Source organism: Carica papaya, chromosome 4 (assembly GCF_054855325.1).
Source record: "Carica papaya isolate Zhongbai chromosome 4, ASM5485532v1, whole genome shotgun sequence".
In the NCBI taxonomy this organism is placed as follows: Eukaryota; Viridiplantae; Streptophyta; class Magnoliopsida; order Brassicales; family Caricaceae; genus Carica; species Carica papaya.
The window spans coordinates 5,893,960-5,913,156 of record NC_142312.1 but is presented as its reverse complement, the minus strand read 5'-3'; the positions used below and the strand labels follow the sequence as shown (position 1 = coordinate 5,913,156).

Sequence of the window (19,197 nt, the reverse complement as noted above, 5' to 3'; positions counted from 1 at the left end):
TTGAACCAACTGGAACGGAACAGACACAGAAACTATTGTTACTAACTATAAATTTAGAGGAATTCAACAAATCAACCCAAAGGCTTGCCAATCCCCACTATATTTTTACATAATAAGTTGATTTTAGAGTAAAAATTGGTCAAAGCACTTGGCTTACACCCAGCTAGTAACTAACAACCCTGCAAGTACACTTCTGTAAAGACAGATCAACTGCCACCAATGAGGTGGTATTCCAACACAAGATCCTTACAACTAGCACATCTCCAGCTGTGCCTTGATAATAACCAAGCTTGGCAAGGAAGCCTCATTTCTCTGGCTTCATCTTCCTTGTTTGCTGTGAATGTCCAGGGAAGGGAAGTGCCCAACCTCCCCCACTTGCCTGCCCGTTCTGTCTGCTACCACCCACACCTGAAAAAATCAAATCAAATAATACCTTCTTTGTAAATAATTCTCATCGCACATATTGCTGTACTGAAATAATATATTTCATATCATAATCAAATCAACCATATCGACATGATGTGAGCACCATCCCTTCTTTGTACTCCCACTATAACTAGGTTTCGAGTATAGTGCATCTTTTCAGGCAAAATTCCCAATTTATCCCCCGCCCTATTATCTTAAATATAATTAATAACTGCATTAATACCAATAGGGACACCAATAACTGACGATAGTCCAGTCAATTCCTTCTTTAATGCTTTTTTGGAACTAATAATAGAATCCAAGAGGAAGTTACTTTACAGAGTGATGTAGACAAGAATACCAACTTCAATCCTTCACATGTATATATTACTTCAAAAAAAAAAAAAACCTTCACATGTATATAACAGCTAATAAAATAGAAGGTTTTGAGCTGTATAGCAAAGGAAAAGCACCAGCTGCAATTGAATATCCCAAAAACAGTTTTTGCGAAAAAGGAACTTTCATGATAGTCATTTATTTAGTTGCCCTTTTTTAACTCAAAATAATAGAAGTGAAGCATAATCACCCAGTATTATTTTTGTAAGCTACATGCAAAGTTCCTGAGAATGGGTGGAAAACAAACAATTACTCAGTTTCTATGTTGTATCATCGTCCATAGTTGGTTCAATATTGATTTCTTTGAAGTTTTGTAAATGGGTGGTGCTCCCTTAGCACCTCACATTAATACATCTTCTTTTCTTTTATTTAAAAAAAAAATATTGATTTCTTTGAAGCATTCCTTAATTAGACCAAAAATAGATTATTTCTTGACAGACAAACTTGGTATCTCAAACCAAACACTAATAGGTCTTAAATCAGCTAGCAGCAGAATCTTACCCATTCCATCAAGAGTAGTAAAACTGCCAGACCAACCAGGAAGATGCTTCCTGGCATTTCCACTCCAAGCTTCTTCAAAACCAGTTAGCTCATCTATAAAAATTCGTCCATGAACACACTTCTCAGTCAATGATCATTAAAACATCATAAGACTGGATAGCAGATGTAAAATGTCTGCATACCTTCATTTAAATTGTGCAAGGTCTGCATTGAGTCCACCCTACCATCTGAATTGAGCTTGCGCGAAATTGAATGGCCCTACAAACATATATCTCATGAGGAGAATTCTCTAGACCCCCTGAATTATGGATTCATAACTGATAAAGAGAACGAAACATGTTATGTCACTTAAACAAAAGGAACTTATGATGTACCTTGTTATGCAGGCTCTTAGAAATCCTATGAGTTGCCTGCCTAGTGGTGGTATCAGCCTCTTTGCTTTCTTCAAATGTCATCTATTCCACGACAAAGACAGCATAAGACACAGATCCACCATAAGAAAAAACCAAGTGCCCTTTACCCTTTAATATCACTTACTCCATCACTCCCAGTCCTCCTCATTTTAGAGGAAGTATAATAAGCACCATTAGCACCCCCACGAGTAATTGTGGAGCTCTGAAAAATAAAGTTATGGGCTTGAGGATGTGACTGCATCTCATTGAACCTGTTATTGCCACTTCCATGCTGCAAATGTCTACTCCTCCGCGCGGCAGCTTAAGATAAAATGCATGGGTAAGACCCAAAGAATATGTGAAAAAGATGCCAAGTAAAGAAGTACAAGGATGAGAGCAGATTTACCTTCATCTGGATCCTCAACATAAGGACTGCTGCTTGATCTACCATGTTTCCTAGGATTTCCTTTTTTATCACTACCTTCTTGTTCCTTTTCATCATCAGAGTTCAATTCTTCAATAATTGGGCCCCTTGATCTTTCTGGCTCTAAAGGCTGATGCTCAATGAATGCAGGCTGGTGCATATTGGCAAAAGGACTACCGCCTAGACTGAAGAAGCTTGACTCATGCATGTCTCCAAAAGGGTTTCTGAAGAAAGTGTCTTCAAATGGATCCCTTCCCCCAAAAAAACTAGACAAAAAACTCCTGGGAGCCCTAGAGCCACCAACGCCACCAACGCCACCAAAGCCACCAATGGGCCCAAAACCAGCAAAAGGGTCATGAAAATCAAAGAAAGGATCCCCGCCACCCCCTCTTCCCTGCATTTTCTGGGATCTCTAACCTTTGAAAAACATTGAAGTCCATCTCAACATAAAAGTCAACCATATAAAACAGAATATTACCAAAAACACTAGACATGGATATGGAAGAAGATATGAATAAACTCAAGCAGAAAAATGTGAATATGTATTCTGGGCCAATGTGCAACTTATTTATCATACACAAGTAGCCTATCACTAAGGAAGCAAGATGCTTAAAGAAACACTCTCACATTTGTACCCCTAACATTGCGTGCCCAAGTAAAAAAACATCATCAAGCATTTTCTATGCATATAAATTGCAAACATAGTTCCCATGCACAGATATTTGCCCTTTTTCTGAGAGAGAGAAAAAGGAAAAATACATACATTTACTTATTTATAGAAATTTAGCACTTGCAAAAGGAAAATAGAAAATACCAAACTACGGTACCCCTGAAGACATAGTTTCATTATACTCATTCATCGCAAGATTCTGTTAAATACAGTTAAAAGATTGTATTAATACCAATCATACTTACAGAATCCTGTAAGGACAGAGTGGGCAAGGGCAAGGTGGCACGCAGTAAGAAAATGGGAAAAATACCAGCAAACCATTGTTGGCTTATTGGAGGAGAGCTAAGGCTAAAATGGGCAACCGAATTAGCGAAAGGACAGGTCAGGCTTATTTGACACAGCTACTAAGATTGGCTAGGTTGTTACCACATTATTTTAGGCATAGACTAGATGAAGCAATGCAGCCTTATGGTTTTTGACTTTTTGCATTCTCTGGTCAATTTTAAAGTAAGAAGGAAAAGAGCTGACTCTGCAAGGAGTTTAAGAAAAAGGAAAAAATTGCAACAACTAACACCAGGGACATTGAATAAGTTATTGGTGAAAGTTAGACACACCAACACTGGAGCGATCTTCTATGTCTGGGTGGCTGAGAGTGACTTAGCATCAAGGGTTAAAAAATCAGAAGATCAGAACTAGAAAGCTGACAGACTGGAGATGAAAGAAATTTCCAGAGTTCTGACTGTTTAGAAGATGCATTTGCAAAGCCCACTGGTTTACCCTCGGCTCGAGCATTTGATCATTCTATTCCTTCGGAAATGGGAACTTCACTAATCAACTTAAGGCCCTACAAGTACCCTCGTTTCCAAAATATGGAGATAGAACAGCAAGTCAAGAAGATACTAGACGATTCAATAATTTAGCCAAGCCATGATCTGTTCACATCTCCTGTACTGTTGGTTAAAAGAAAGATGGCTCGTGGCATTTTTCTATTGATTACAGAAAATTGAACGCCATTACAGCCAAAGTCAAATTTCCTGTTTCCGTGATTGACGACTTGCTTGATGCATCTACTCTAAAATCAATCTAAGGGCCAGCTACCATAAAAAAGATCGACCGGGCAAATTATTGAAGAACTTGACTCTGATGATGAGAAGGAACAAGAAGATAATGATAAAAAGAAAGTCAATCGGCAAAAGACTACCACTTAGACCGAAGAAGCTTGATTCATGCATGTCTCCAAAAAGGTTTCTGAAGGAAGTGTCATCAAATGGATCCCTTCCCCCCAAAAAACTAGACAACAAACTCTGGGATCCCTAGAGCCCCCAATGCCAACAAAGCAACCAATTCCCCCAAAAACAGCAAAAGGGTCATGAAAATAAAAAAATGGATCCCTGCCACCCCTTCTTCTCTGCATTTTCTGGGATCTCTAACCTTTGAAAAAAAAAATGAAGTCCATCTCAACATAAACTTGTGTTAACCATATAAAACAGAATATTACCAAAAACACTAGATATGGATGCGGAAGAAAATATGAATAAGGACAACCAGAAGAATGTGAATATGCATTATGGGCTAACGTGCAACTTATTTATCATACACAGGGAAGTAGCCTACCACTAAGGCAGCAAGATACTGAAAAAGAAACTCTCACATTAGTACCCCTAACATCCGCGCCCTCCAAGTAAAAAACATCATCAAGCATTTTCTATGCATATAAACTGCAAACATAGTTCCCCCATCGCACAGATATTTGCCCTTTTTTTTGAGAGAGAGAGAGACAAAGAGGAAAAATACATACATTTATTTATCTATTGAAGGTTATCACTTCTAAAAGGAAAACACAAAATACCAAAAGAAAAAGATTCAACTACAGCACGCCCAAGGACATGGTATCATAATACTCATTCATAGCATAATTCTGTTAAATACAGTTAAAAGATTATATTTAGTACCATCAGATCAACAGTATCCTGTACGGACTGAGTTAGGGCAAGAGCAAGGTGGCACACAGAAAGAAAATGGGAAAAATACCAGCAAACCACTGTTGGTTTATTGGACGAGAGCTAAGGCTAAATGGGGAAACATATTTGAAACAGCTACTAGTATTTTTATTCTGCCAGCTGGCATTACAATTCTATTAGTTTGTTGTGGATTTCCTTTCTGTTATTGCAATAAGTCATCAGTAGCTAGTGGTAGAATTAGGGATGTAATGGTACAGAATGAATCAATAAAATAGGGATGTACAGCTACAGTACAGATCAATAAAATTTATCGAAAATCTAATGAGAAACCACTGAATCATCAGTACATCTCATCCTAGTCTCTCATTTGTTCTGTCCTTCTGCACCTCTATTCTTCATTTTATCGACCCTATTTTTCTTCCTCTTCACTGACTACTGTGTTGTTTGCACTGAATGCCCCTTTTTGGGAGTATTTTCTCTATTAAATAGAAAAGGATTTTCTGAATACATGCCTCTAATTAAGTTGATTATGCTTAATTTACTAAATCAACTATTTTAGCTCTACCTATGCCTATAAATAAACTAACTATTTACAGCAATAATATTGACAAATAAGGCAACAAATATTACAATTAAATAGATATATAGTCTAGTGACATCCGAATAGTGATAGTGAGGACCACAGGAAAGGCTGCCATGACTGACCACCAATGATTGCAGCAGCTGGAAGAAGCAACGTGCAGTTTTCACCAAAAACCTCAAGGACCTTATGACAGAGGTCTATCAAACCATACAGACAGCCCAGGATAAGGTGAAGCTACTTGGGTTGGACTATACAATCCGATAAAAAACAGGAGCGGACACTAAGTTGGGAAATGCATTATCAATAAGAGAACATAAAGCAATTTCTAGAACTGATTAAGTTGAGCAGGCTGCTGGTGGAGAGATCAATACTGTTATGATAACGGTAGAACCTATTTGGTCATTGGAGGTGGAAAATAGTTACAAAGGGGATTTAAAACTCTCAGCATTGGTCCAATAACTGATGATCAACAAAATATCAAACTTCCTTATCAGTTAACAAGAGAAATCCTGCATTACAAGGGCATAAATCTTAGTAGGAAGACAACCAGAAATGTGGCATAAAATCATTCAAGCTTGTCATGATTCTGTTCTAGGCAGCCATTTGGGAATAAGGGCAACATAAACCAGATAATGAAGCAGCACTTCTTTTGGCCTGGCACAAAGGAGGATGTAGTGGGATATACATGTTGTCGTGACACATGTCAGTGCTGCAAAACAGAAAAGTGCCACTACCTGGATTACTACAGCCTCTACCCTTTTCCGAACAAGTTTGAAAGCATATTCTGATTAACTTTCTTGAGCAACTACCGAGGTCAGCGAATAAGGAAACTTTTTTTGGTGGTGGTTGACAGATTCAGCAAATATGACCACTTCATTGATACCGCCCTCGAGGTAGCTCAAGTCTTTGTGCATAATGTGCACAAATTACACACTCTTAAGATCACAGTAACCAATACTGGCAATATTTACTAGTCTTTTTTGACAAGAGATCATGAAGCTGATGGGGAGCATCCTACATTTGAGCTCTGCTTACCATACAAAAACGGGTGACCAAACAGAAAGAGTAAATCAATGTCAGGAAACTTACTTGAGATGCATGACTCATAGGAACCCAAAACAATGAAGAAAATGGCTTAGTTTGGCTGAAAGGCAGTACACCCACCATCCTAGCCTTGAAATAAGTCCTTTTCACTCTACAGGTTTTCATTCTCCTAATTGTATGGACACCCTAGAGATAGACACACTGTCAACGTAATTGGAGTAATTTATGGGTGAGCGGCAGATGATGAGTAGGTTGTTAAGGCAATAGCTTTAGAGGCCCATAACCCGGTTAAACAGTTTGCTGATAAGAATAGAACCAAGTGAGAGTTTGAAGCAGCCCTATAAGCAGAATTCTGTGGCTCAATGCAAGCATTTGAAGCTAGCTGCCAAATTCTTTGGGCCCTCCACAGTTGAACAGAAAACTGGCCTTGCAGCATACAAACTTAAGTTGCCTGAAAGCTACTCGCATTTACCCGATCTTTCACATGTTAAAACTCAAAAGGAATCATCCAGGTGTCAAAAACAAATCAGCAAAGGAGAATTATAATTGAACCACTTCAGGTGCTGCAAGAGAGGATTTTCAACAAGGAAAGAACTATTAAGTAGGTTTTCGTCCATTGAAAGGGAATGCCCACAGAAGACTCCACCTGAGAAGATAAGACATATCCTACCCATCAACTTCCTGAGTTCTTCCTTGAGGACAAGGAAGTTTCACAAGGGGGGGTGGAGGAGTAAGGACTAACTTAGGGCAAGGTGAAGGTGACGTGCATTAAAAAAAAAAGGAAAATAACAGCAAACGACTATTGATTGACTAAACGAAAGCTAAGGCTGAAATGGCTAACTGAATTGACAGACTGACAGGTTAGGTGTACTTGACACAGCTGGTAGTATTTTCTTTCTGGTTATTGCAATCCTGTTAGTTTGTTGTGGATTTCCTTTCTACTATTGCATTTGGCATTGCAGTTCTGTTAGTTTGTTATGGATTTCCTTTCTATTATTGTACTGAGCCGTCAGCAGCTAGTGATAGAAATAAGGAAATACTAGTATGTATATCAGGAACCATTATCAAAAATCTAATGAGAAATTATTGAATCATCGGTGAATTTCCTCACCCTATGGAAATCTATTATTGTACTGAGCCGTCAGCAGCTAGTGGCAGAAATAAGGATGTACTAGTATGTATATCAGGAACATGTATCAAAAATCTAATGAGAAATTTTCAAATCATCGGTGAATTTCCTCACCCTATTCTCTCATTTCTTCTCTCCTTCTGCATCTCTATTCTTCCTCTATTCTTCATCCTATCGACCCTACTTTCTTCTTCACAACACACAACACACTCGAGTCAGGTTTTATGTCTAAGGCTCCTGACATATCCATGAGAGCACAGCATCCAAATATTCATTCACCAATAGATCTTTTTTGAAATATCATTCACCAATAGATCTGTTAGATACAGTTAAATGATTATATTTAATGCAACTAGCTCCTGTTAATATAGTTGAATGGTTATATTTAATGATTGATGTAAAAAGGAATATGACATCTGAAGTTAAGGGCACAACAGTAAAATCCAGAAAAAAAACCTACTATAACTAATCATATTATAACTTCACAAAGAAGATAAAGCAGTGTAATAAAAGACCGCCACTCAAATCCTACCACGATCAATCACACCAAGATCTCAAAGAAAAAGGGAATAATAATCGCACAGAGATACACAAAGTTATTTCAGATTCTTGAGGAAAAGATTCATTTGAACTTTAGATGAATCAGAAGAAAATTATCTAACATTCACCTATTGATAAAAGGAAAAATCCCCTAATTTGATAAAGAACAACAGGGTAATGCATGAATTTTTTTAACTTCTCTGTCTCTAGAATCTAAATTGGCTATAAAAAATCAGGAATGCTGCCATTATGCTATAGATGTCACTCCAAAAGATAGATAAATCAAGTTCTATAATCTGAAACAAGAAAGTTCAAGTCTTGGGAGCAAGAAAGGAGAACGAAGGGCAGATCCCATATCTCACGTTTCTCATCAACCAATAAAAGCATCAATACAACTGCAATTATTGCAATCTGAAGTAGATGGAATTACATAAGAATATTAAATCAACTAAAACATTAATCCACGTGATATTAAAAATTCTAAAACTGCCCCCTGCAGGATTACATAATCAAGATAGAATCTTGTCTCCACCTTGAAAGAAAAATAAAAATTTGAAGCGAGAATTTCCTAAACATTAAAAAAAAAAGAGAAGATAACTATACGGAAAAAAAAAAAGAACACCGTGAACTACGGGAACTATATACAATTTTCTCGGCTTTTTTTTAAAAAAAATTAAATGATTTAATCATGCAAAGGATTAATAATCACGATATACATCATCATACAAACAGCTCGTTCGAAGACAAACCCTACTTATCAACTTAAAGATCCATGGTTTACAAGCTTAAAAACGATAATCTAGATCTTTCTTCAATTCATTGATCAACGGAAAATCTTGAGGGGGAAAGATGAAATATAGACGCCATCAAACAAAAGCACATAGATAGAGCCAATTCATCGATCAACGGAAAATCTTGAGGGGAAAAAATGAAAAATAGACGTCATCAAACAAAGCACATAGATAGAGCCAATTCATCGATCAAAGGAAAATCTTGAGGGGAAGAAAATGAAAAATAGACGTCATCAAACAAAAGCACATAGATAGAACCAATTCATCGATCAACGGAAAATCTTGAGGGAAAAAAATAAAAAATAGACGTCATCAAACAAAAGCACATAGATAGAGCGAGAGATAGCACCTCTGAAATTTGATAAAACTGAATGATCTGAAAAGATCACAAACCCTTACTGCAACCCGCAAAAGAGCTCTCTAATTTGAACGCGGAGTTAAAAGAAAGAGAAAAAGAAGAGCATGAAAGGCTCATTATGGGGATTTCAGAAGTATATAAAGGACGCCATGGAAACGTGGCCCAACCACTTTCTCACACGTGTCACCACATCACTGGGTCTTTTTTGTAACAGTTTCGGAAACGTCAGTTCATTTTCATTGTCTTAAACAAGAAGTCCGTTTGTTATAACTTGTAATTAACCGTCTAGTCGGTTGATTGAATCATCTAGACATAGTTTCCTCTTTATTCTGGCAAATTAGTTTCTCTATAAAACTTTTAAAATTTTAATAATAAAACATCCCATAAATTATTCATAATAATTTTTTAGGCTAAATTATTTATAACAGTTTAATATAATATCCTATATAATAATTTAATATTATATTAAGAACACAAAATTTGTCCTTTAATTTTGCACTTAAAACATACATTTTATTATTATATTTATGTAATTATAAACATAATAATAAAATGAAGGGAACGCAATTAATTAATATTTTATAATAGACATAATTGTAATTATATTCGTTATATTATATAAATATAATAAACGGTAATATTAAATTATTATTTAAATTTAATAAAAATATTATTTTAAATAAAAAAATTAAATGAATATAATAAATAAAATATTATCTGACCCCATGATTTCATGTCATATATTTATGTAACATTTTATGATAATTATTAATTTTATTTACTATAAAACATTAATGATGCATTCCTGTTATATTAATAATTTATTATGCAATTAATCATATCCTCTTTAAGCTATATCTATGAATTGCATGAAATTAGACTTCCATTAATCTATTTACACTAACATAATATACCTTTTCTTTTATTTTGTGATGATAAGGCTTTAATAAATTCTCTTGTTGGGCTCTTTCTCAGAAATATATATATATATATATATATATTTTGCTAGAGTAATAAAAGCATATATAGATGTTATATAGAAAAATATTTTTATGAGATAAATAGAAATTCAGAACACAAAAAAAAAAAAAAAAAAAATTATTAATTGTATTTATTTTTTCAAAAGGAGATTGCTTCCTCAAAAAGTAACATTCTATTAGCTGTAAAATTAATTCAAATTTAATTAATTGATTACTGTAAAATGTAAATTTTAAATACTTATTTAACTTCAGGTTGTGCAGCTAATTTAGATTTATTTAATTGATACCTTTGTATTAACATTACTTTCAAAGTGTACTTTGAATTTAATGAATTGAAAAGTTATAACTAACAGTAATTTAGTTTACAAAGTAATTAGTTCATATTATTTATCAAATTCTAAGTTCACAAACAATTTCAGTATATTTAAACCTCATTAATACATTAAATTTCTAAATTTTGTTCTAAAAAAATCCCTAATGCTCCTCATTTAATCAAGGATTCACATGCATTAAATATGAAACTCCTGAATTTGGACAAACAGTAATCCAATACTAATTTCTCTATCTGTGGTTACAACTGCTGGAATGGATCCAACTCTGGTCTCGTTGGATATTCCAACCCCTGAAGCACAGACATGTGCTTCAAATCATCTTCTGAGTATGCAGGGATGAACCAGTATCTCTTATCTATCCCCAACACCTGATTACCACCAAATAATAATAACCTATCATTAAATTTTCATTGTCCATGGAGGATTACTAAACAAAGTAACTGCATATATGGGAACTAACAAATTCTACATATATTATGATGAAAAGGGAAATATAGTCTTCGATATCCATAGTTGAATACGCAAAAAGATCCGGCATCAGTTAATGTATATGGATAGTTTATTGTAGTAGCATGGTACATGATAATTCATGTACCATTTTTTGCATGACCTGAGGTTAAGTTTCCCTGAATGTATAGTTGTTGGATCAGGATTCAAGAGGGTCTAAGCATGTGCGGCGTACAAATTGAAAGAATGAACTTCATTTTACTAGGAGCAACTGCAGCCCGGCCGGCCATCTCATCATCTCAACCCAGTTTCATACTAAAAGCTTTCATGCAGGTTAATTAAAGAAATACGATTCATTTCCTAAGTTGGTTGGAATTTCACCAAAGGACATGATCAACAAATATCCCTTGTTAAAGTCAAAACTGAAAGTAGGAAGTCTTAATAAACTTAATCATGCTGGAAAAGCAATTTGAAGATCAGCAAAAAAAATCACCTAGATATCAGGTTTAGGACCTCAAGTTGACCAAACAATACCAACATGATCTTTGGCAAAGCCAAACCTGGTTTTCAAAAAAGTGAATGTGTTTCTAAATCATGACCTCCTCCACGCCAAATGGCAGAGATGTGTTTTAACTCTTTATTGCTTTTTGTTCTATGAAATTTTAGTTTGCATGGCAAGGAAAACTGTAACAGAAATTACTTATCTCAAATCACCCAGAAATAATACAGCAGAAGATATTAAAGAGGGAATGGAGGAAATAACCTGCTCAAAATTTTTCTTCCTACCAATGTCATAACGCCATTTAGGAGTTGTTTTCTTTTCATATGTCTGAAAACAAGAAAAATCAGCAATAAAAAAAACTGTTGGAGAAGCATCAAGAGGAACAGTAAATAGCAAAAGACAATTACCTCAATAGTTGTTGTGTTGGCTGCCACCAATACCATATGCATAATCAGAAATCCCAAAACACTCAACGCAAATGCTAAGTTCAAAACTGAACTAGATCAGCAGAACAAAGTTATGAGTTTAAAAATAGTAGGAAGAAAAAAGACCAGATTCAGAATGTAGATATAAAAATGTGTACGCATGCAGATACATATTTCTACAACTTACCAAAAGTTATAAAAGTGGTTATAAGGGCCCCTATACTTCCAGTTATCTCGCCATCAGAGAAAAAAGGAGCAAAAACGGGCAGTAGAGATAAAGTGACGAGAGTTGTCTCTAGAAATGTGTAAAACTGCATGGAAGTTGAGAAGCAAAATTACTCAGTTCTTCTCTTACAAAAGATCCAACAACCCAGCCATGTCATTCACTTTTATTCAGTTTTAATGAGGTTAAGAAATAGATGCAATTGTTAGAAAACATGCAACCAAAATGATAATTATTTTAGTAGTTCAATCTACCTGGAGAAACATAAGAATCACAAGGAAAGAAGAAGCTCTGCCTAGGGGCATATAAGTTTCTAGATAAAGCACATAGATAATAATCATTAGATATGGAAGGTGAGTGACATAATTATTTCAACCAATTCATAGAATATGGTCATATTAATAGTACTGTAATGGGAAGTACTTGCAAAGAAATTGATGAAGAATAAAATATTCGGCACATTTATGATATGATTTGGTCTTTTAGTGCAGAGAATCTATTCCTTCTAACTGGTCAAGTAGTACGGGTTTCAAACATGTGCTAACAGCATAAGGTAGGCTAAATAGTCTAGAACTTCCTGAATTTTATGTCCGCTTCTCTTTTCATTTATGATTGCTAAATAGGAAATTCCATCCAAGTTAGGTAAAGAATCTAATCAACAAAAAGCTCCACCTTAAAAGGTGTATCTTCTCTATAGTTAATCAGAATGAATCTCCTTGGTCACATTATCTACAACTCCAGTGCTTTAATTGTATCAGCCAATCCTCATAAAACTAGCTTCATTTTCATGTAATGACAAATACATCAGGCAAAGGACAGCAATACCTCAACTATGAAGGAAGAATTCACAGCTCCTAGTCAAATGCATTGCCCAAAGATGAAATTTATCATATCCAAGGTTCAGAATTTAAATAATAAACAATGAAACCCTCAAGGGCCTAGGTTTAAAATGAATGCTTAATGATGAGAAACACCATTAGGAACAAATTATTCTAGTAATAAACCATGAAAACCCTCCAATGAAATAATAAAAAACTACCTAAGGTTCAGATTTTAGAAATAAACATTGAAAACTCTCCTCAATGAAGGTTAAAAATGAATCCGTAATGATGAAATACACCACTGTAAACAAACTATTCCAGTGATGAACAATGAAAATTCCCCAGTTACATAACAACAAATAGTCCAAGTTAAATAATAAACAATGAAAACTCTCAACAGCTTAGGTTTAGAATTAATGCTTAATGATGAGAAACAACACCACTAACAAACTAATCAAGTGAAAATAAACAACGCACTAGTAAAAGATTTTGATTATTTCCTGTAATCTTAACCTTCTAGAACAATAGTTGCTTAACCAATTAACACCATATGGTATCAGACCATGTGGCCGTCAATTTAATCTCTAGGTGCTTCAACCCTTACTTATTATTCGCCTGTCTGTTGCTCGTAATTAGGCCCCTAGGCAAAGTCTGTCCATTAATGTATAGCAAGTGCATCTGTTTATGATCTTGTATATGTGCTAAAGCTAACATCTTGCTAGCATGTGACTGGGTGCACTATGCTAAGAAGAATAAAATTAGAAGTTATATTTTCACACATCAATAGAATTGATCACCCAAACAATTAACTCAGAATAATTATTCTGAAGGGCGTACAGTGTAAGATTTCTAATCCTCTCCCCCTACATAACATAAATATCCTGGTAGCAAATAGCTTATTGGCCTTAGATAAAATGCAACATCATAGATTTCAACATAAAGCCAATTAAAAAGTTAACAAATTTTTAGGAAGTAAAGTCATAAATTCATATTATAAAACAATCAACCTCTATTCTTACGATAGTGGATCATCTCTGATCCAGGTGGGATTGAATATGCGCATGCATGCTGCAAGATTTAACATATGGGTATGTACCAAGAACAGGAGAAAAAACTTGTAGTTCAATGCACCAACACAGTTGACAACCCACACGCAGTGATGGTCCATTTTCAATATGCATCTTCCACCTGAAGGAGCACAACAATGCTGATTTAATTTGAATATAATTTCCAATAAAGATTTTACTTCCAAGAAAAAGATTTAAAAAAAATGTATGCATGAGAAACCCACAAATAGAGCAGTGATGGCATCTAGGTGGTCTGAACACGTTGCACTTCCGACAGAATCGTGCATTTTGATTTGGACTTCCATCCGTGTCACCATATCCTGCACTCACTAATTGATCTGTGTCACCTTTCTCACTGTCCAATTCAGGCTTCCAATTTGGTGGAACACCACCAGGATCCGTTACAACAACAGAAAAGTAGCTCCATAGTAGCATCACCAACTACAAAATCAAGTCAACCTATTGAAATTCAACATCAATGCATTTCCATAATCTGTCAGAATTACTACCATCCCCTTGCTTTTCTGTTTAAGTTTAAAAGAACATATGTATTCCAACTTTGAACTAGCTAATTCATTATACGCAATGTCTCAACAAAAAATAAGCAAGAAAACAAAGAAACCCACTCTAAAGCTAGTTCATTGGAAAATTAAAGTAAACTTCATTCCTTCATTTAGATTAATATGGAGTAATCAACTTGTTCATCATCTCCCTGAGTAAATGAGTGCCGGAAAACTTTGAAGTTCAGGAAGAACCATGCGGGTCTCCCGACATCCAAAGCAAGGACGAGACTGATAATATTAACTTACTCCTAAAATTCCCGTAATTAGAACAAAATTTTCAATTATAAAACTCCTTAGTTGTACGATTTTTAGAATAAGTGCAGCATGACCTCCTCTTTCTTTTAGTGCAAGACCAAGCAACAGCTGAACTCGTGATATTATGTCCCCATAACCCTAAAGACTCATTTGCATCTTTCTCTTTTTTGTGATATTTTTTCTCTCTCGAGTGAAATGGGTGCAAATAAACATAACCAAAATGAATTCTCGAAGAAAAAAATGAAGAGTTCCAAAGAAGAGTACCAGAAAATGGAAAAAGAACAAGACCGAAAGAGCAACGAAAGAATCAAGACCTCCATGCAACAGAAGGGGACAGTAATTGGCTACCACAACAGCATAATACGTGAGTCCAATTATGCCAATCACAAAGACGATCATAATCGAGCCCAAGGCACGAAGCGCCGTGCAGAATTTGAAAACGTTCCACGCCATTCACAGCTCCGGATCTGCGCTCTAGTAGACAAGGAAACGGAACAAGAGGAAATTAAGCAACGACAAGTAAGACGAAAAGTATGATTTATAGGCGTGTGTGTAATTTACCAGGAATTTTCTGTGTATGCTTTCCAGTTCGGATTTTGGATTTTGATGAAATGGGTAAAAGATTTCTTTGCTGAGAACCAAAGGGGACATGAATTCTTTTACCCATATTCCTACTTGCATATTCTGTCGGCCCACGTTTACTTAGGCCGCCATGCCCTCGAATCTAAATCCAGTGGAGTCTAGGCCTAAATCTAAGTCATTCCCAGATGTCACTCCAGTTAAAATCGTGATGGTAGGTCGAATCTTACTGAATTTGGTCAATGCATAAATTTGGAAGATAAGAAATTTATTTTTCTAATTTTTTTAATAATAGCATGTTAAGCATTTCTATGTGCGTGAACGGTCCGGATCCATTCCATCCTCAGGTATGATCGGACAATCGCAATTAAACGCGATGAATTGTCCAGATTCGTTCTCTTTTTAAACGCGATCGGATGGTCGAGATCAAATCACAATGAGTAGCCAGATTAACGCGAGATAGATATGAATATTTTACATCACATCGAATCCAAACCCTAGCCACTAGTTTTTCGCCAGAGAAAAAGAATCAGTCACCGAAAAAGAGAGTCGACCAATGCTAGCCACTGCGCCAAAGCCACCTCCGATTGCTAAAAAAGGTAAAAAAAATTCTATCAACTGGGAATTTGATTCTGAGCACCCCTATGGCCAAATCAGAGTAAAAAGAATAGTGGATGAGCTGAAATTTACGAGCAAAATTCGGCGGCACCGTTGCATGCAAAACTCGTAACCGTCTCCCATGAGTCTCTTCTCGCTTCCTGTTTCGTGCGATTTTTTTACTATTGTATTCACTATTCTGTTTTCTACAGGTTGACCGAAGAAAAATACCCAGCCACGAAAGTGAGTCAGCAAAGCCGTCGCACCAAAAATTTCACCACCAGTAGGTTTCCATTTTTTAACTTTTTTGGCCAACCGAGACCCCTTAACGTATTTTCTTATAGGGAAGGGTATTAAATTGGCCAAAATTCACCGAAAATGGCCAGGCTGAGGCAAACTGCCGCTGCGCCAGTGGTGCGTCGCCAGAGCATGGCGGTGCCGCCGTGTCAGAATTCTGAAATTGGCCGAAAAAGGTTTTTTAACATCAATTTTAGATTTTGGGGGGTATTTTTAGGTATCTAAAGTGTGTTTTAATCTCCACAGAAAAATTCAAGAAACCTGGGGACCACCGGTAGGCGCAGTAGAAAGTTTGGTATTTCGTACACTAATTCGGGTAAGAATCCATTACCTTATTCTCTATTATGAAATTGAAGCTTAATAATCGACAAAATTGTATTTTGTATAATTTAGAAAACTTTGAGAATAATTATAGGTTACTAATGGAGGCGAAACCGATTAATCATTTGTTTATTGTCTTGCATAACTGGTTATTGAATTTACAACTTTAAATACATGATGATATAGTAGAATAGTTAATTGATTCAATTGTGCTTCCTTGATATATATATATATATATATATATATTGCATGTCTTGCGTGATTTACAGTTGATTTATAAAATTGGAGATTAATATGCAACGAAAAATTGTTTGGTCATGTGAATTAATGAATGGTAGCCTTATTTGATATTCTAAAAGAATGTGGACGGACCGGGTACATAGAAAATCATATCGTGAACGTTGCCTCATACCGGACGGGTTATCGAGAAATGATATTTTTGGTACTCATACCGGACGTGATATGAGAACAGTCTGATTCACTTTCATATCAGACGGGATATGAGAACGATCTGATTCACTTTCATACCAAACGGAATATTGAATGATGATATTTTTTGCGCTCAAATCGGACAGGGTATGAGAACAGCTGATTAGTTGACAATGTTAGATATTAATTCACGCGTAGTATGACATCCTTATGGGACCCTAGAGATACCAGCAGACAAATAAAAAGGAAAAATAATTATTATTACTCACTTGAAAATGAGATTGAAATGTTATTTGAATTATTGTCTCTATAAGTTAATTTTAAAAATCTTGCAACGGTAAATATATGCAATAAATAGTTTTATTTATGATAAATAAAGTTACTTAAATCAAGAATTACATTAGTTGTTTTTAATAATTTTTACCAAGATTCAATTTCTGTATTATGAGTAGTGTGATATTCTTGCTGAGCTAATGTAGCTCACCATTTTATTAATTATTTTATATCAAGAGGAACAATATTCATATCTCGATCAACAAGAAAGTTGTGAATATTCACTACTTGCACTCCCTTCAAAAGGTAGTGAAGGTCATTCTAAAATATTCAGTTATTTACCTTTTTATTTATTTCTTTAATTTTTGTTCGTTCTTTTAGAATGGATATTCTCGTAGTTTTATTGAGCATTCTAAATTCTTGTGTAAAGAATAAAAACCCTAAACTCTATTATTAGTGCGTAACCTTTTGAATTCTCACACTCTTTCTATTTCTAATGATGAGATATCATAATAGAAAAATTTTTACGTGTAATTTGGGGATCATAATCGTTTACTTATATACAAACATTATCTGTAAATTTTTTATATTTCTAATTTGACCAATTATAAAATTTAAAATTATAAATTTAGTTTCTACATATAAAAAAAATTCACATTTTAATTTAATGCATTAAGACTTAATATATCATTAAATGTGTCAGATCACTTCTAGTCGAGTTTAATTAATTTGATAATCTTTTATGTACGTATAATTTCATAAAATAAATTTAAAATTCAATTTATGAAAAAATATCAATGTTCAAGAAACAAATGAAATTCATATGCAATTTACCATGACTGACGATAAATTTTGGTTTATCTGTTAAGATGACAGATATAAACAAACATGAAATGTTTTAAATATTTTGAATCAAATATAAACAAACATGAAATGTTTTATAGCTGATTGTATTGACTTGAGGAAATGATTGTGAATGTAGAGAGGACAGAAAGAGTGAGCAAGAAACGAGCACGCGCATCAGCATGACCGCCTATGCTGCTTCAATGTCATCGTCTTCTTCTCTTTCTTCTTTCCAGAACCTGGCAGATCAACTGTGCAGACACGACAACCGCACATGATCCCAGAATCACATTAACCCCACAAAACACAAGTCAGCGATTTGAAAAACCAGAATAAATAAATAAAACAAGAGGAGGATAAAGGACCACTCTGTACCAAACAGCGCCCATATTAATTGTCGCATTTATTAACTTCACATGCTAACAATTCTTCTATCTCGGTCGCCTGCAAGTCCTCTGTTTGGATACTGAGTTGGGTGGTGGTGGGTCAAGATTTATCATAACCAATTTTTTTATCTGTAACTCTAATGGAATAAATGTGGTCGTTGCCTGTTTCTTTCACTCAGTGAGAAATTGGAATTGCCAGTTAATGTGGCTTTGCTTCTTTCCAACACTCATATATATATATATATATATATATATCAGTTTGATTCATTCTCTTTTATATCAATTTTCACTACTTGCTTTCCACTTCAATTGGATAAAGAATTGAGCACACTTATTTCCCATTATAATTACGTATCAAGTCTAGAAAGACCCATAAGTAATCCATAATTAATACGACAAAGAAAATTCTGATAAACATGAAACGTATTCAACATGGTCGATACATGTGTGTGTGTGTATATATATATGTATGTATACATTAAGCGTGCAAGCTAGTTAGACAAAGAGATTTTCGTTTGATTGATGGAGAATGTGTGATTGGACTTGGTAGGTTGCAGCAAATTTATTATTTTCTCAAGAGTCTTCATGGGACCAAATACTTTCCATGGTGTTGCATTATTTAGCTAGAAAATTCGACTGTTCCATTGCATCAAGTAATTATGA

General features: G+C 35.0%; 2 protein-coding genes and 1 long non-coding RNA gene across 5 annotated transcripts; all 3 read right to left on the bottom strand.

Annotated features, from left to right (window-relative positions):
• Window positions 1-22: 22 nt before the first annotated feature.
• LOC110817527 (glycine-rich protein) lies at window positions 23-9,323 on the bottom strand. 2 transcript variants are annotated; one of them, XM_088217594.1, is made up of 7 exons: window positions 9,186-9,323; window positions 2,101-4,219; window positions 1,840-2,015; window positions 1,677-1,757; window positions 1,485-1,560; window positions 1,303-1,395; window positions 23-408 (listed from the first exon to the last, which is right to left on the bottom strand). In XM_088217594.1, the coding sequence occupies exons 2-7, from the start codon at window positions 2,516-2,518 to the stop codon at window positions 305-307; spliced, it is 948 nt and encodes a 315-aa protein (XP_088073720.1). In that variant the 5' UTR covers window positions 2,519-4,219; window positions 9,186-9,323; the 3' UTR covers window positions 23-304. The 2 variants fall into 2 exon arrangements, with proteins under 2 accessions (XP_088073720.1, XP_088073719.1); XM_088217593.1 differs by having other exon boundaries at window positions 2,101-2,535; window positions 9,186-9,319.
• A 1,207-nt stretch (window positions 9,324-10,530) lies between these two features.
• Window positions 10,531-15,527, bottom strand: LOC110817595 (DHHC-type zinc finger protein). 2 transcript variants are annotated; one of them, XM_088217591.1, is made up of 8 exons: window positions 15,371-15,527; window positions 15,074-15,283; window positions 14,216-14,432; window positions 14,021-14,112; window positions 12,068-12,191; window positions 11,863-11,948; window positions 11,717-11,782; window positions 10,531-10,874 (listed from the first exon to the last, which is right to left on the bottom strand). In XM_088217591.1, exons 2-8 carry the CDS (start codon window positions 15,260-15,262, stop codon window positions 10,746-10,748), a joined length of 903 nt encoding a protein of 300 aa, XP_088073717.1. In that variant the 5' UTR covers window positions 15,263-15,283; window positions 15,371-15,527; the 3' UTR covers window positions 10,531-10,745. The 2 variants fall into 2 exon arrangements, with proteins under 2 accessions (XP_088073717.1, XP_088073716.1); XM_088217590.1 differs by lacking the exon at window positions 15,371-15,527 and having other exon boundaries at window positions 15,074-15,348.
• Window positions 15,528-18,199: 2,672 nt separating this feature from the next.
• LOC148266228 (uncharacterized) lies at window positions 18,200-18,749 on the bottom strand. The gene is made up of 2 exons (XR_015818747.1): window positions 18,524-18,749; window positions 18,200-18,399 (listed from the first exon to the last, which is right to left on the bottom strand). It is a non-coding gene; the product is annotated as an uncharacterized LOC148266228 (long non-coding RNA).
• Between the last annotated feature and the right edge of the window lie 448 nt (window positions 18,750-19,197).

Coding starts and splice junctions, on each gene's coding strand:
- LOC110817527 (XM_088217594.1), bottom strand. CDS start 2,518: ATGCAGGGAAGAGGGGGTGGCGGGGATCCTTTCTTTGATTTTCATGAC. Junction 2,016..2,100: donor TGTTGAGGATCCAGATGAAG/GTAAATCTGCTC, acceptor TTTTATCTTAAG/CTGCCGCGCGGAGGAGTAGA. Junction 1,396..1,484: donor CTTGCACAATTTAAATGAAG/GTATGCAGACAT, acceptor GAATTTTTATAG/ATGAGCTAACTGGTTTTGAA.
- LOC110817595 (XM_088217591.1), bottom strand. CDS start 15,262: ATGGCGTGGAACGTTTTCAAATTCTGCACGGCGCTTCGTGCCTTGGGC. Junction 11,949..12,067: donor AACCACTTTTATAACTTTTG/GTAAGTTGTAGA, acceptor GATCTAGTTCAG/TTTTGAACTTAGCATTTGCG. Junction 10,875..11,716: donor GGAAGAAAAATTTTGAGCAG/GTTATTTCCTCC, acceptor GGTGGTAATCAG/GTGTTGGGGATAGATAAGAG.